General features: G+C 39.6%; 1 protein-coding gene across 1 annotated transcript; it reads right to left on the reverse strand.

The window, feature by feature from the left end:
* Positions 1–10,696: 10,696 nt before the first annotated feature.
* On the reverse strand, positions 10,697–12,170 carry LOC124776816 (piggyBac transposable element-derived protein 3-like). The gene is made up of 4 exons (XM_047251970.1): positions 12,090–12,170; positions 11,860–12,011; positions 11,393–11,599; positions 10,697–11,291 (listed from the first exon to the last, which is right to left on the reverse strand). The coding sequence occupies exons 1-4, from the start codon at positions 12,168–12,170 to the stop codon at positions 10,697–10,699; spliced, it is 1,035 nt and encodes a 344-aa protein (XP_047107926.1).
* Between the last annotated feature and the right edge of the window lie 3,228 nt (positions 12,171–15,398).

Raw genomic sequence — 15,398 nt, forward strand, 5'->3', positions numbered from 1 at the left:
ACGCCGTGCTGGATCCCAACGTTATCGTATCACTAGCAGTCGAGATGACAGGCATCTTATCCGCATGGCTGTAACGGATAGTGCAGCCACGTCTCGATCCCTGAGTCAACAGATGGGGACGTTTGCAAGACAACAACCATCTGCACGAACAGTGCGACGACCTTTTCAGCAGCATGGACTATCAACTAGGAGACCAAGGCTGCGGTTACCCTTGACGCTGCATCACAGCCAGGAGCACCAGTGATGGTGTACTCAACGACGAACCTGGGTGCACGAATGGCAAAACGTCATTTTTTTCTGAGAATCCAGGTTCTGTTTACAGCATCATGATGGTCGCATCCGTGTTTGGCGACATCGCGATGAACGCACATTGGAAGCGTGTATTCATCATCGCCATACTGGCGTATCACCTGGCGTGATGGTATGGGGTGCCATTGGTTACACGTCTCGGTCACCTCTTGTTCGCATTGACGGCACTTTGAACAGTGGACGTTACATTTCAGATGTGTTACGACCCATGGCTCTACCCTTCATTCGATCCCTGCGAAACCCTACATTTCAGCAGGATAATGCACTACCGCATGCTGCCCTGGCCAGCACATTCTCCAAATCTCTCACCAATTGAAAACGTCTGGTCAATGGTGGCCGAGCAACTGGCTCCTCACAATACGCGTCACTACTCTTGATGAACTGTGGTATCGTGTTGAAGCTGCATGGGTAGCTGTACCTGTACACGCCATCCAAGCTCTGTTTGACTCAATGCCCAGGCGTATCAAGACCGTTATTACGGCCAGAGGTGGTTGTTCTGGGTACTGATTTCTCAGGTTCGATGCACCCAAATTGCGTGAAAATGTAATCACATGTCAGTTCTAGTATAATATATTTGTCCAATGAATACCCGTTTATCATCTGCATTTTTTCTTGGTGTAACAATTTTAATGGCCAGTAGTGTATCTGCCTTGCGCCAATTTGAACGTGACAGCTTTTCTATCTGAATGGAGTGGTAATTGGCGTTATGCATCACGATAATTGACCCTTCTTCCAGCGCAGACGACAGTCGAATAAACCAATACTTAAAAAATTCTCGATTCATTTCTGAATTGTAATCGGATTGGTAAGAACTGTTTCCACCATGAAAAACTACTTTGGCCTCTGGTATCAAGCCTGTGGTTAATGAACCAGCGTGTGCGATGATTAATCGGCCACCTCTACCAGTAGGCACTTTCAAACCGCCGTTTCCTTTGGAGTCGTGCCATATACAGGGTGTTACAAAAAGGTACGGCCAAACTTTCAGTAAACATTCCTCACACACAAAGAAAGAAAATATGTTATGTGGACATGTGTCCGGAAACGCTTACTTTCCATGTTAGAGCTCCTTTTATTACTTCTCTTCAAATCACATTGATCATGGAATGGAAACACACAGCAACAGAACGTACCAGCGTGACTTCAAACACTTTGTTACAGGAAATGTTCAAAATGTCCTCCGTTAGCGAGGATACACGCATCCACCCTCCGTCGCATGGAATCCCTGATGCGCTGATGCAGCCCTGGAGAATGGCGTATTGTATCACAGCCGTCCACAATACGAGCACGAAGAGTCTCTACATTTGGTACCGGGGTTGCGTAGAAAAGAGCTTTCAAATGCCCCCATAAATGAAAGTCAAGAGGGTTGAGGTCAGGAGAACGTGGAGGCCACGGAATTGGTCCGCCTCTATCAATCCATCGGTCACCGAATCTGTTGTTGAGAAGCGTACGAACGCTTCGACTGAAATGTGCAGGAGCTCCATTGTGCATGAACCACATGTTGTGTCGTACTTGTAGAGGCACATGTTCTAGCGGCACAGGTAGAGGAAATCATGATAACGTGCTCCATTGAGCGTAGGTGGACGAAACTAATATGAGCTCTAACATGGAAATTAAGCGTTTCCGGACACATGTCCACATAACATCTTTTCTTTATTTGTATGTGAGGAACGTTTCCTGAGAGTTTGGCCGTACCTTTTTGTAACACCCTGTACACTTATTGGTGGGGTTCTATGAAACCCAAGTTTCATGTAAGTATACTATAGGCCTGGTATCTTCAGAACGCAAAAAGTGTATTACACGCAAAAACTTCGCTCTTGCTGTTGGACTGTCTCTGCGTTCCATTAATACTTTCCGTCCGTCATTACAATTCTTGAATCGCAAACCAAGGGAGCGGAGAAGACGAAGAACGGAGGCTCTGAGACCGAGTAATTAATTTTTTCACGGAAGTCAGTCTGTATTTTGCTAGCAGTTGGATACTCTCCTCTGTCATAATATCCAAGTACAGTTCTACATACGAGCTCTTTGTTAAAATCGCCAAAGGCAACTGATTTCCGTTCACGTTCGTATCCCTTTCTTGGAGAATCCAAACACTTCTTCATGTCTGGAGCTTCTGCCAATGACATATATTTGCTAATACGGCCTACAGTTGACTTGAAGACACCACGCACTTTAGCAGTAAGTTTATGAATTTGAGCAAAATTTAAGTTATTCCTCGCTTCTTCACTGTCGACCAGATCAGTAAAAAACATGAGTACATTCGATATGATAATTTTCGATTTTTAAGAATGTCTTTCCGCCCTTTACGCACACCGACCGGAGGCGTACTACAAGTAGGCCGTTGCTCCTGCATTGTTTTTCACCACCGAACACACATCAATGCACCTTTCAAAAGACAGTAACACACTGAGATCAGATGTAAACGCTCAATATAGCACGGGTAACACTGAGCTTTCAGCTGCTCTGACCTACCGCACCGCTAACTGTACCTACAGGGCAAAAAACCGAGAGGCGGGCGAATCACAGCTAACAGCCCCTGCTGGCAACAGGCAACAGCCATGACCTTGAGGACTCTGCTTTCGTACTGGCCACGGTAGTGTGCTTCGAAAAGTGAGGAAAATAAAAAATAAGAACCTTAACATCCTTGACTTCACAAGCAAATATAAATGAAGCCCGCTCAGCGTTTCAGAAAAGTGATGAAACCACAACAGCTGTAAGAATCGGAAATTCCTTTTAGAGTTTGTAATGGTTCTCTATTTACGTGACCATTACGGCATTCCAACCCCAGTTCTCGATACCAGTAATATCGTACTACTTTTCTGCGAAGTAACAGACATATTTTTGTGACAATATTCACATTTGGTTTTATTAATGTATAGGTACTCCGATGTATCGGTATCTTACAGTGACATGGTTCTAAAGTGTATTCATTTCTGTGAGACTGTCATAATCTTTGACTAACTTGAAACCGTTTTTGGCGCGAATGCGCACAGAGCAGACTTTGTTTCACTTTGGCAGAAGTTAAATTGTTATTTCGCTTTGTAAAAGGACAGTAAAGTCTCGTGTTTGGTTAAAGTGGAAATTGAATATATGAAGATTGATACAAAAACTGTTTTCTTGATGATGTGACAATTAAGAAGAAGTATATGTGAATTTACAAGAAGTTTAATAAAAATGTGGATCGTGAACACCAAGTTAAAAATTATTTCTACGATACCATTGTTCTGATCTGGGATTGTTTGGTCATTAAGAATTTCCTGAAAAACGCATTTGTTAGGTCTTCAAATATTGCTAAAATATAGATCTGGACCTTCTAGCAGTCAAAGTGGAATCACCCTAGAACCAACAAGATGAGCCATAACAACTTCGACGAAATCTACGTGGGAATCCATTCAAGATAAGTGCCAAAATTAATGACTTTTTTACAGTGACTTCATGATTTCCATTTTGACGATACCAGCCACAGTCAACAACTTTGTTGTTGCCCGATAAAGCGAACAAATGCTGTATGATCAATATTATTAATCTGATTTCTAACCTACTTTGCAAGTGGTGGTATTGTTAGAAGTTACAGATATATGTATTTCGACTTTTAAATGTCTTCGTTTCGGTATGTAAAATCGGATACTGCAGCTGATACCTATTTCGGGATGTATTTGCCACAAAAGTGCGCAAAGTGTCTCACGGAAGGCTGGATAAAGACTGGGAAGTTTCACAAATATATCAGAGCCCGCCACAATCCTTTTAGAGTCTGAGTTCAAGTGTGGCGATATTCTTCGGAATGAAACGTGTAATTAGATCGCGAACTGTTTACATGTTTGCATCATCTGCAAGGTTCTCTCTCTCTCTCTCTCTCTTTGTGCAGTGGTACATTCAGTTCCTATAACATCTTCGAGATATGTATCTGACAATATTCTGCACATTGCTTAAACACAAGTTTAATAACTCCTGAAGCAGCTCGTGTTAAATGACAAGGGGTATCCGTGTGCCACAAAGAAAGTGTGCCAGGAAGGAGGAAGAAGTCTGAGGTATTTCTAGCACCACAGGAAGTGCTTAACGCAGCCCTGCATTTCCTGGTTGCCAGTGGCTGATGTTTGTTGTGGAGTGGTCCAGTTCATGGCTTCTTCCAGTGGCTGTGATTCTGATGCACGGAGCACTTGCGAGAAAGTTTTTCATATATGTTTAGTGTGATCTGTGACAATGTAATTCTGTGGTTCTTTTCACTATCAGAATAACAAAAAAGTACCGCAATTGTTTAACATCGTCTAAATTGCTTAAACACCTGTGTCAATTTCAAGGTGTATTGCGATTTCAGAAATAAATAAACAATACTTAGAAACAAATTATTTAAAAATGTCTTATGCACTCTGTGTTAACCTACCATAGTGAGGCACTCCCAGTCCAGTAACTCGACACAGACAGAGCGAATTTCCTGCCAATTTCAGATACGGTGAGAAGGGGAGGGGGAAGTGGGGAAGGGCCAACAGCACTCTCTGGTGATGGTGTTGTGAACCTGGATAGATGATATGATCGCTGTATTTGAGAAGTCTAAACAAGTGGTACTGGACATGGCAATGTTGGCACATCCTGAACAGAATGAACCATTGACTATGTTAGTAGATGCGAGTCAGATGACAAACGACAGTGTGGTTCAACAATATGTTGATGAGACATGGCAGCCAATAACTTTCTTTCTAAAATGCTAATCGCCTCACAGAAGAAATGGAGTGCGTATGACAGGGAATTACTTGTGATGCACGAAAATGTGAAGTACTTCTGTCCTCATGTTGAAGCTTACACCTTCACAATATTTACTGAGCACAAGCTGCTGACATTCGCCTTCCAGCAAAATAACCTGAGGTACTTGCCAAGACAACACAACTGGCTGCTGTATGTAGCCTGACTCACCACAGATGTCCAGCGCATCTCATGTATGGACGACATCATGGCAGATTGCCTCTTTCATGTCAAAAGCATCTCTACAATGGATTATACGGCACTCGCAGAAACACAGAAGTCAGATCAAGACCTTCAAGACCTGTTATAAGACATGCAATCATCATTACGACTACAACATGTGCACATTCCTGGCACCGGCGAACAACCGCACTGTGATGTGTCCACAGCCAAGCCATGACTGTACTGCCTCCAAAATTCCTTTGGCAAGTTTTCAAATCCCTGCACAACCTGTGACACCCACGTATGAGATCTATGCTCTGCCTAGTTCTAGCTAGCTTCGTGTGGCCAGGGATGAAGAACAATTGCAGAGAGTGGACGAAGTGCTGTCTACAGTGCAAATGCAGCAAGGTTAGCAGGTATGTTCATGTGCCAGTAGGTAATTTACACTGCGGCACAGTGCATTTTACACATGTCCACATCAGTGTTGTGGGGCTGCTACCACCCTCGAATGACCAGCATTACCTACTCACCAATGTCAACAGATTCATTTGTTGACCCGAAGCAATTCCGACAGACAGTATCTCGGCTGAAACCTTGTCACTGGACTTTATAACACACTTGATACTGCGGTTTGGCTGGCCTTTCCATGTCACAACTGATAGAGGCAGACAAATTAAGTCCGAGCTTTTCGCAAAAATTGGAACTTTTGCGGCGCGACTCATCATCAGACGACCAGGTACCACCTGGCCAACAATAGAATGGTGGAACTGTGGCACCACACCCTAAACGCAGCCCTAATGTGCCATGTGGCACCTACAGACCGGACGTTGGTGGTCCCTTGGCAGAGCTTGTATATGAGGAAGCACGCAGACTACCCTGCTATTTCGTGGAAGCTGCCCTGCAAGAAGAGATCGACCCATCTATGCTCGTTGGGCGTCTCAGAGAGCACATAGAGAAGATATGCCCCCAGCAACTATTCAGACATGGTATCAGTCTGCTGTATGCACACAAGCACCTCAGCTTGTGTTCACACGTGATGCTACATAGTGAAGACACCAGACCAGCTCTCAAGCTACTGTAAATTGGTCCACACCAGGTTGTCAGCATGGGAGACTGCATGAACATTCTCTTCCATGGAAAATGTACCACAGTCACCATAGACAGGGTGAAGCTGGCTTACATGTTCCATCATCTGGTGTGTGTTGTGTTAGTGGGCGAGTGTCAGCCAGAGTACAAGTGTCAATTTTCGCGCCAAGTAATTCCACACATTCCCCTAGGGATGCTGTGTTTTGTTCTCATGACATGTAGAGTTTTATTACGTGTTTTGTTAATTCTTGTACATTGGTTGTTCTATGTTTTTACATTTAGTCTTGTATGGATTCCTGTGTACAAAGTACCTCACTAAGTTCAACTGATATGTTCTCCCATTTCTGGTCTCACGAGCCAGGTATTTAGTTTTCATCCTCATGAGCTCTGTACTTATCATTCGACGATCAAATGATGTTCCATTGTTGTGCTCAAGATATTCTGGTGTATGTGTTATTCCTGTAGCAGGTATAGTAGAGTCTCAAGACCTGATTCTCATACACAACAGCCATACAAATTTGACTGTTAATCATATTTCCTCTTGTGCAGATGCTTTCTTCAAGCTTGGCTAGATATATTTTGCACAGTAAGGCACAAAAGATACCAATGTGTCTAAAGTTCTAATGGTAAAAGGGCATTCACCTTATAATTTCAACATTACTTTGTTGCAACACCCTCGCTAAAGCCAATTTATACCACTGTATAAAGATAAGGCCAAAAATCTCGAAAATTTCTTGGCCCGTTTGCCTCAGATTTCTACATGGTGCACTAATAAACACTGAAATGGACATAGGCTATATATTTTTTAAAAAAATAAAGAAGAAATGACGTCACCTAAAATCTTGAAAGTTCTGAGCAGTTTACTTCAAAATCATACATGATACTCTATGCTTGTATCGACATAGGCTACATATTTCATATTTTCAATATATTTGGTGCGTAAATAACATGTAAAGGGGGAAATGTTGAAAACTCTCGAAAGGTTCTTGCTTGATTAACCTCAAGTCTTCTTTACACAATTCTCTAACAAATATGTCGACAAACTCAGTCTACATAATTTTTAAATATATATGTTGTATAAAAATATATATAATATATGAAGAGGAAAAGTTGCTAGCAAAAATCGAAAAAGTTCTAGATCAATTTATGTTACATTTTTGCACAATATTCTAATAACTAATTGGTCGGACATAGGCAATACACTTCTCTATTATATGAGGCACATGGAAACCATTTTCTTCAACATGTACTGTAACTGTGGCTGCACAGTAAAGTGCATATTAGACTGCAGTCTCTGTAGCAATAAATGATTGAATAAATAGTCTCTAGTATGAAACCCATGCATTTCCCCAGACGTAAGTCCATTAGATCTTTTTTGTTCTGTATTTTCTCATTGATAAATCCCTGTATATATATATATATATATATATATATATATATATATATATATATATGTGTGTGTGTGTGTGTGTGTGTGTGTGTGTGTGTGTGTGTGTGTGTGTGTGTGTGTGTGTGCCCATTTAAGTGTTTATTAGTGCACCATGTAGAAATCTGAGGCAAACTGGCCAAGAAATTTTCGAGATTTTTGGTCTTGTCTTTATACAGTGGTATGAATTGGCTTTAGCGAGGGTGTTGCAACAAAGTAATGTTGAAATCGCTCTATGTGTTTGTATATATATACACATAGGGCGATTTTTCCACCTTGTACAAACTCTAGGGATTTATCAATGAGAAGATACAGAACAAACAAGATCTAATGGAATTATGTCTGGGGAAATGCATGGGTTTCATACTAGAGACCATTTATTCAATCATTCATTACTACAGAGACTGCAGTCTAATATGCACATTACTGTACAGCCACAGTTACAGTATGTGTTGAAAATGGTTTCCATGTGCCTCAATGTATGTGTGTAGACGCCATAGCACATTCTGTCTCACATGTTACTGTCAGCCAGGTTGTATCTGAACAGTGTCAAAGGTGGCATCAATGTGCTACTCCATTGTCTCCACATCTGGAATCGGCTCTGCATACACAATGCCTTTTAGATGGCCCCATTAACCGTAAATTGCGAGGGTTAGTATCCAGTGAATGAGAAAGTCATTCAACTGGCCCACAGTGTCCAATCCATCGACCAGGAAAGACATGATTGAGATGCATCTGGACGTTATCGGTGGAGGGGGCCGGAGCACCATCATATAGCAGCCACATAATCCTTCCAGTCATCAGTGGCATTTCTTTAAGCAGGGAAAATAAAATCTCCCACAAGAAACGTCGATAGTCCCTGCCTGTTAAGCGATGTGGAAGGAAGACTGGTCCCCAAAATACGGCCACTAGTTACCCGCTCCAAATATTCCAGCTGCACCAATGCTGATATTTCGCTGTCACCATACAATGGGGGCTTTGCATACTATCTCACAGAAGACTGTTATGACAGTTGAAGATAGCACCCATGGCAAAGATGGCCTCATCTGTGAATAGGATGAATGACACAAATCCTGACAATGTGGTTCCCTGGTGAAGAAACCAGTTACAAAACTGGAAATGTGCAAAGTCTGTTGCTAGTAAGCCCTGCACACACTGTAAGTGATATGGGTAGTAACAATTGTCATGGAAGATGTTCCATGCAGTTGTAGGCTAGCTGCCTTGTACTGACATGGCGGTCGCCTTCCACAGTGTTATCACATTTTCCTCCAAGTCTGGTGTCCAAATATTCTGGGTATGTCCTTCATAATTTCCTGCTTCCTGAAACGACCCTGTCTAAGACATCCATCGACCAGGAAAGACATGATTGAGATGCATCTGGACGTTATCGGTGGAGGGGGCCGGAGCACCATCATATAGCAGCCACGTTACCCTTCCAGTCATCAGTGGCATTTCTTTCAGCAGGGAAAACAAAGTCTCCCACAAGAAACGTCGATAGTTGCTACCTGTTAAGCGATGTGAAAGGAAGACTGATCCCCAAAATACGGCCACTAGTTACCCGCTCCAAATATTCCAGCTACACCAATGCTGATATTTCGCTGTCACCATACAATGGGGGCTTTGCATACTATCCCACAGAAGACTGTTATGACAGTTGAAGATAGCACCCATGGTAAAGATGGCCTCATCTGTGAATAGGATGAATGACACAAATAATGATAATGTGGTTGCCTGGTGAAGAAACCAGTTACAAAACTGGCAATGTGCAAAGTCTGCTGCTAGTAAGCCCTGCACACACTGTAAGTGATACGGGTAGTAACAATTGTCATGGAAGATGTTCCACGCGGTCGTGAGCCAGCTGCCTTGTACTGACATGGTGGTCGCCTTCCACAGTGTTATCACATTTTCCTCCAAGTCTGGTGTCCAAATATTCTGAGTATGTCCTTCATAATTTCCTGCTTCCTGAAACGACCCTGTCTAAGACAAACGGCGAAAACATTGAATGCTGTGGTTGTTGTCAGTGGGGATTGGTCTTCTGATACAATCTTGCTGCCTGCCACCAACTGCCATTTGCCTTTCTGTAAGTAAACACTATGTCAGCAAGCTCTCAATTCGAATATGGAAACCGTTGTGCACAACGCTGTATCACATCCACTACAAGATGAGTCAGCAAGAAGAGTGAATTGGACACAACATTTTCAATTACTATGGCAGGCTAGGGCACTAGCGCACAGCGTTTGAGGAACAGTACCATGCTCTAGGAGGAAACCATGCAAACTGTAATTATAGCTGCATGGTACAGCATGTATTAAACCGCAGTCTCTGTAACAATGTATGATTGAATAAATGATCTCTAGCATGGAAATTATGCATTTCTGGACTTAAGTTCATTAGACCCTATTTGTTTCATATCCTCTACTCCATCAATCCTGAGGGTTTGTACATGGTAAGGTACATGGTAAGATACATCATTTAACCCTTTCAGACCTGTATTTTTTCTGGAGGAAGGAAATTTTTTTTGAATACTGTAATGGACTTGGATGATTTTTAATGATTTTAGAAGCAATATTTATAAGAAGATATGTTACCATTTTCGAAAAAAATTTTTTACACATTTGTGTATACTGGGTCTCAATCAACACTGAAATCATACCAGACAAAACTAATTAATTTAAACATTACACATAAATTTGAAATCATTTACCTACAAAATACATGCAAAATTCACCATAGTTTTAATTAAAAATGAAATGAGTCGGAAATTATGTTCATTATGTGGTTCTAATTGACATGAAATGAACAGAAACAGTTTTTTTCCTTTGACAGACAAAGATATACGTTACATTTTTCACATTTTATTTGTGAACGTCCCTTGCATCCTGGAAATTTGCACCTGGTAGGCAGTTCACCACTTTCATGAAGAGGCAAGTGTTGTGTTCCATCATACTGAATCTCTTCAGGAGGCCTAGTTTCTCCTCGTCATCTTTGAACAGGTGTATCTGGAGGTGTGGCAGAGGGTCGGCCCCATTTTCTATTTGACGTATCCATCCCACTTAACACCAGAACATCAGCCAGCTTCATACGGAAGTCTAGGAGATCCATTATTTTCTTCGTTGGTAGACCAACTGCATTGGCATTTTTCCTGTATTCGAGCCATCTCTGTACCACAGCAAAATCTACAGCATGGAAAATAGCTCTGAGTGTCCATTTCTTTGACTTTATAAAAATTCTGTAGTATGGCATCAATTGATCAAAAAGATCAACTCCGCCCATGCCATGGTTGTAGCATTTTACAAGCTCTGGTCGAGCGATAGTAACATATTTACTTTCTTTTTTGTCCCAGCGTTCAACTTTGTCAATTTCTCCTTTTCCAGTGAAATTAGATCCTAGAACAACTGTTTTGTTGTCAACCCATTTTACCAGTATTATGTCATCTGCTCTAAAAATTTCTTCTGAAAATCCTCTTTCCTTCTTCATTGCCTCCTTATCTGGAATTAGTGGAAGATTTGCAAAACGATTAACTCTGACAGTTCCAGCAGCACAAATTTTTTCTTGTTTCAACGCTTGGAAAAGCCTGTATGAAGAAAAGATATTGTCAAAATATATCTTATGCCCCATTTGGTTTTTATTCTCTGGGATAATTGTAAAACTACTGTTGGACCTTGGCCAAATTACTTTAACAAAGATGTCTCAAATTCAGTCGATGCTCCCTGATAAAGAATAAAATCATAAGCTTGTCCCCTCTTACCACATAACATGTACATTTTGATACCCCACGGAGGAGGCTTTCCCTTCACATACTGTTTTACTGACAGCTTCCCTGTGTATGGGATCATTGCCTCATCAACAGCAAGCTCTTCCTCCACAGATAACTCCAGACATCTGTTACGGATGGCAGTATATATAGACTGAACTTAATAGAACTTACCCTTATTGTCTGCTGGTATAGCCATGTTGTTAATAAGATGTAAATTTGTTCTTAGTTGGAAGAATCTATTTCTGGGCATACTGTCCAAGAATAATTGCATTTTCAAGAAGTACAGTAGGATTCTACATCAGGAACTGATTCTTCGTCTGATGATAAATCGAAATCTGACACCTCTCCATTCAGCAGCACCTCTAAAATGGCATCAGCATCTCACTCAATGTTGAAATACTGTTTCTTTGACATGATGAACAGAACTGAAATATTCACAAATAATAATATCAGTAGTGGTATTTCCCTAAAATAATAATTTACAGTAGACCTAACGATATTGTCATCAACTGGAGCTTCAATGCTATGTCTATTTTCCTAATTGTTACTCATAACAATACCTAGTAATACAACATACTTCATACGTTTTGAATAAATCCCAGTCAAAACTCATACAATCGTCAGGATAAAAAGAAAATGTTCCAACAAGCACTTCATGTAAAGGAAACACAAGATAGTCAATGTTGTGTAAAACATTGTTCTTGAGATCTCATGGCTACAATTGTGTACACAGAAGAACATCGCTTCTTTTTGTTGACTAAAACAAATGATTTTGAAATATTGATTGTTGTAATAAATAAATCGAACATTCTACAATGTTCATGCAAAACAACAATACTGGTACTCAACTATACTGTGGGTTATAGCTTACCAAAGACATATCAGGTACTTTCAAGGTCACGAACTGCTCTGCCCTGCTACATTAATCTGTTATATGTTTGTAGCGCTGCACAACAGATGGCAGCACTTGTGCATGGTGAAAATAATGAACATTCACAAATGTGTACATCAGCTCCCAATTGAGGAAAAATATTTCTATTGCAGTAAAGACGTCGTGAAAATTAATGTACACAATTTTAGCCACAGAGTCTGAAAGAGTTAAAGTTGTTACAAAAAGTCTTGAAACGTTCTTGACCGATTTAGTGCAAATTTTTAAGTGATACCCTAAAAACCATCAGATGGAAACAGGCAAAATATTTTTGTACATATCTACACTACTATGTAAAGAGAAGAAACACTGATTTACTTCAAAATTTTACATGATACTCTAACAAAAGGTTGGATGGACATAGGGGGACATGTTGTTAGCAAACGTCTTGAAAATTTTTAACAAATTTACTTTATATCTTACATGATATTGTAATAAACATTTGGACAACATACGCTATGTGTAATGTAACATACACAATACATAAAGGGGAAATGTTATTACCAAAAATCTTGAAAAGTTCTTGACTGATTTACACAGTATTCTAATAAAAGTTAAGACAAGTGTAGTTCAAAACCTCATACAAACCCAAAGTAGTACAGACATCAGTCATAACATCACATTGAATTCCGAAACTATGTTTTTGTATCCTGTAACAGTACGTGAGGTAGAGAATGCCATCAGCAAACTAAAAAATAAATTATCCTGTGGCACTGATGGCATTCCAGACAAAATCATTAAACACAGCAGATATATTTCTCCTCTTCTTGTAGATATAATTAATGCATCTTTCAGTACTGGCACTTTCCCTAGAAAGCTGAAACAATTAATTATAAAACCATTATACAAAAATGGGGATCATTATGATGTAAAAAACTACAGACCTTTATCAATGTTATCTTGTTTTTCAAAAATTATAGAAAGAGTAATGTGTGGAAGACTCTCTACTTTCCTAAAAAAAAGTGGAATATTGGTCGATGAACAAAATGGCTTTCGAAAGAATAGATCAACTGAAACAGCTATATACAACTTTCTAAAACTTGTCCTAAATTCCATTGATAATAATGAAGTAAATTGTGGGGTCTTTTTAGATTTATCAAGGGCCTTTGACGTTATTGATCATAAACTACTGCTCGAAAAACTTAGTTGCTATGGACTCAGTGGTACTGCTCATGCATGGTTTAAGTCATATTTATCTGGCAGATGCCAGAAAGTAGAAATAGTTCATGATGGAAAGTCATACTTTTCTGGTTATAAAGAAGTTAGTTATGGGGTGCCCCAAGGTTCGGTATTGGGACCCCTGTTGTTCTTGATCTTTATAAATGACATGCCAAACTATTTAACACAAGCTGATTGTGTACTTTTTGCTGATGATACAAGTCTCTTTATTAAAGCTCAGAATGAGACTGACCTTAACAGCAAAATTGAAACAACAACATTTGAAGCAAGTAAATGGTTCAGGGACAACAGTTTATTTGTGAATGAGAAAAAAACACTATGGATGAATTACAGACATGTTTCAAATAATATGAAGCCCAATATAACTGTGAAGCTAGGCCAACAGAATGTACTACAAACGCCAAATACAAAATTCTTAGGAATTTGGTTAGATGAGCATCTTAAATGGGACAAGCATATAGATGTGCTCAATAAAAAGTTAAGTAAATGTTGCTACATATTCAGAATGCTCAAAAATTGCTGCAGTGATCAAACAGTATTGTGTACATATTATGCATTTATGCATAGTCTTTTGCGATATGGTGTCATATTTTGGAGCAATTCAAGTCAGGCAAAACGCTCCTTTATTATTCAAAAACGAGCGATAAGAATCATAAAAGGAGCTGCACGTAGGGATCCATGTAGGGAAATTTTCAAGGAATATAAAATCATGACTCTTCCATCCATTTACATCTATGAAAGTATATGCTTTCTGAAGTCTCACCCCCAGTTTTCTTCTTTAAACAGTGATTTCCATGACTATACAACAAGACAGAGTAATGAATTTCACAGAGAAGTGCGTAAGAAAGCCCAGTACAACAAGAGTGCAATATACCACCCAAAAATTCTCTATTGTGCTCTTCCCTTAAAAATAAAAAGAATTCAGCAGCTGAGCAGTTTTAAAAGTGAACTCAAAAGAATGTTAATCAGTAATAGTTTTTACAGTGTTAGTGAATATATGAATTCTTCAGAAAGATAGCGTGCCTTCACCTATCTTATAAGTTACTCATGTACAAACTTGTGTCGTGGGGTAGACTCTTTTATGTACACACAAAAATTAATTAATCTGTCAATATAGAGTGTTATAATCATTGTTTCTTGTTGCTGTCCATTATACACAGAATATATGTAACTTATTTGTGTCCTGTATTGCTACAAATTTGTATCATGTAAGCTATAATTGTTTTGCCCATATATTTAATTCTGATTGTTCACTGATAGTTTTTACATAATATGTTGTTATTCATATTTTTTCTGTATGTAACAAATGACAAATCCCATATCATTGTACATGATAAAATGGGTGCTCAATAAACAATAACAATAACAATAACAATGACAGATATTTTCTGTTCAAAGTCACTGTGAGAAACAAAATGCTGTACAGTGAAAATGTGCAGTTTCGTTTTCTTTCTTGCAGCCAGTTTTAACAACAACAGCAGGGCATTTGAACAGTTACATATATTGTTACTCCCATGTATATTGTTTCTCTATATATATAATTTACTCAGAAGTTGTATAGATAACAGTGTGCTGTTTTGTTTACTTCCTTACGGTTGGTTATCTGAAACTTTGTAATCCTACCCACTTGCTAATTAAAACTATATGAAATACTGTCAGTGAAACTATTATGCTCACAGAGCGAACAGTTGGAGATGTCTCTCTCATACCCATTTACCAATGATACCAACTGACTTCCCATTCATTTTACGTGACTTCTGTTCCCAGTCTAGGTTTTGTTTGCAATACCAATAAACAAGGCTAATCATCAATCGTCA

This window comes from Schistocerca piceifrons, chromosome 1 (genome assembly GCF_021461385.2).
Source record: "Schistocerca piceifrons isolate TAMUIC-IGC-003096 chromosome 1, iqSchPice1.1, whole genome shotgun sequence".
Classification (NCBI taxonomy): Eukaryota; Metazoa; Arthropoda; class Insecta; order Orthoptera; family Acrididae; genus Schistocerca; species Schistocerca piceifrons.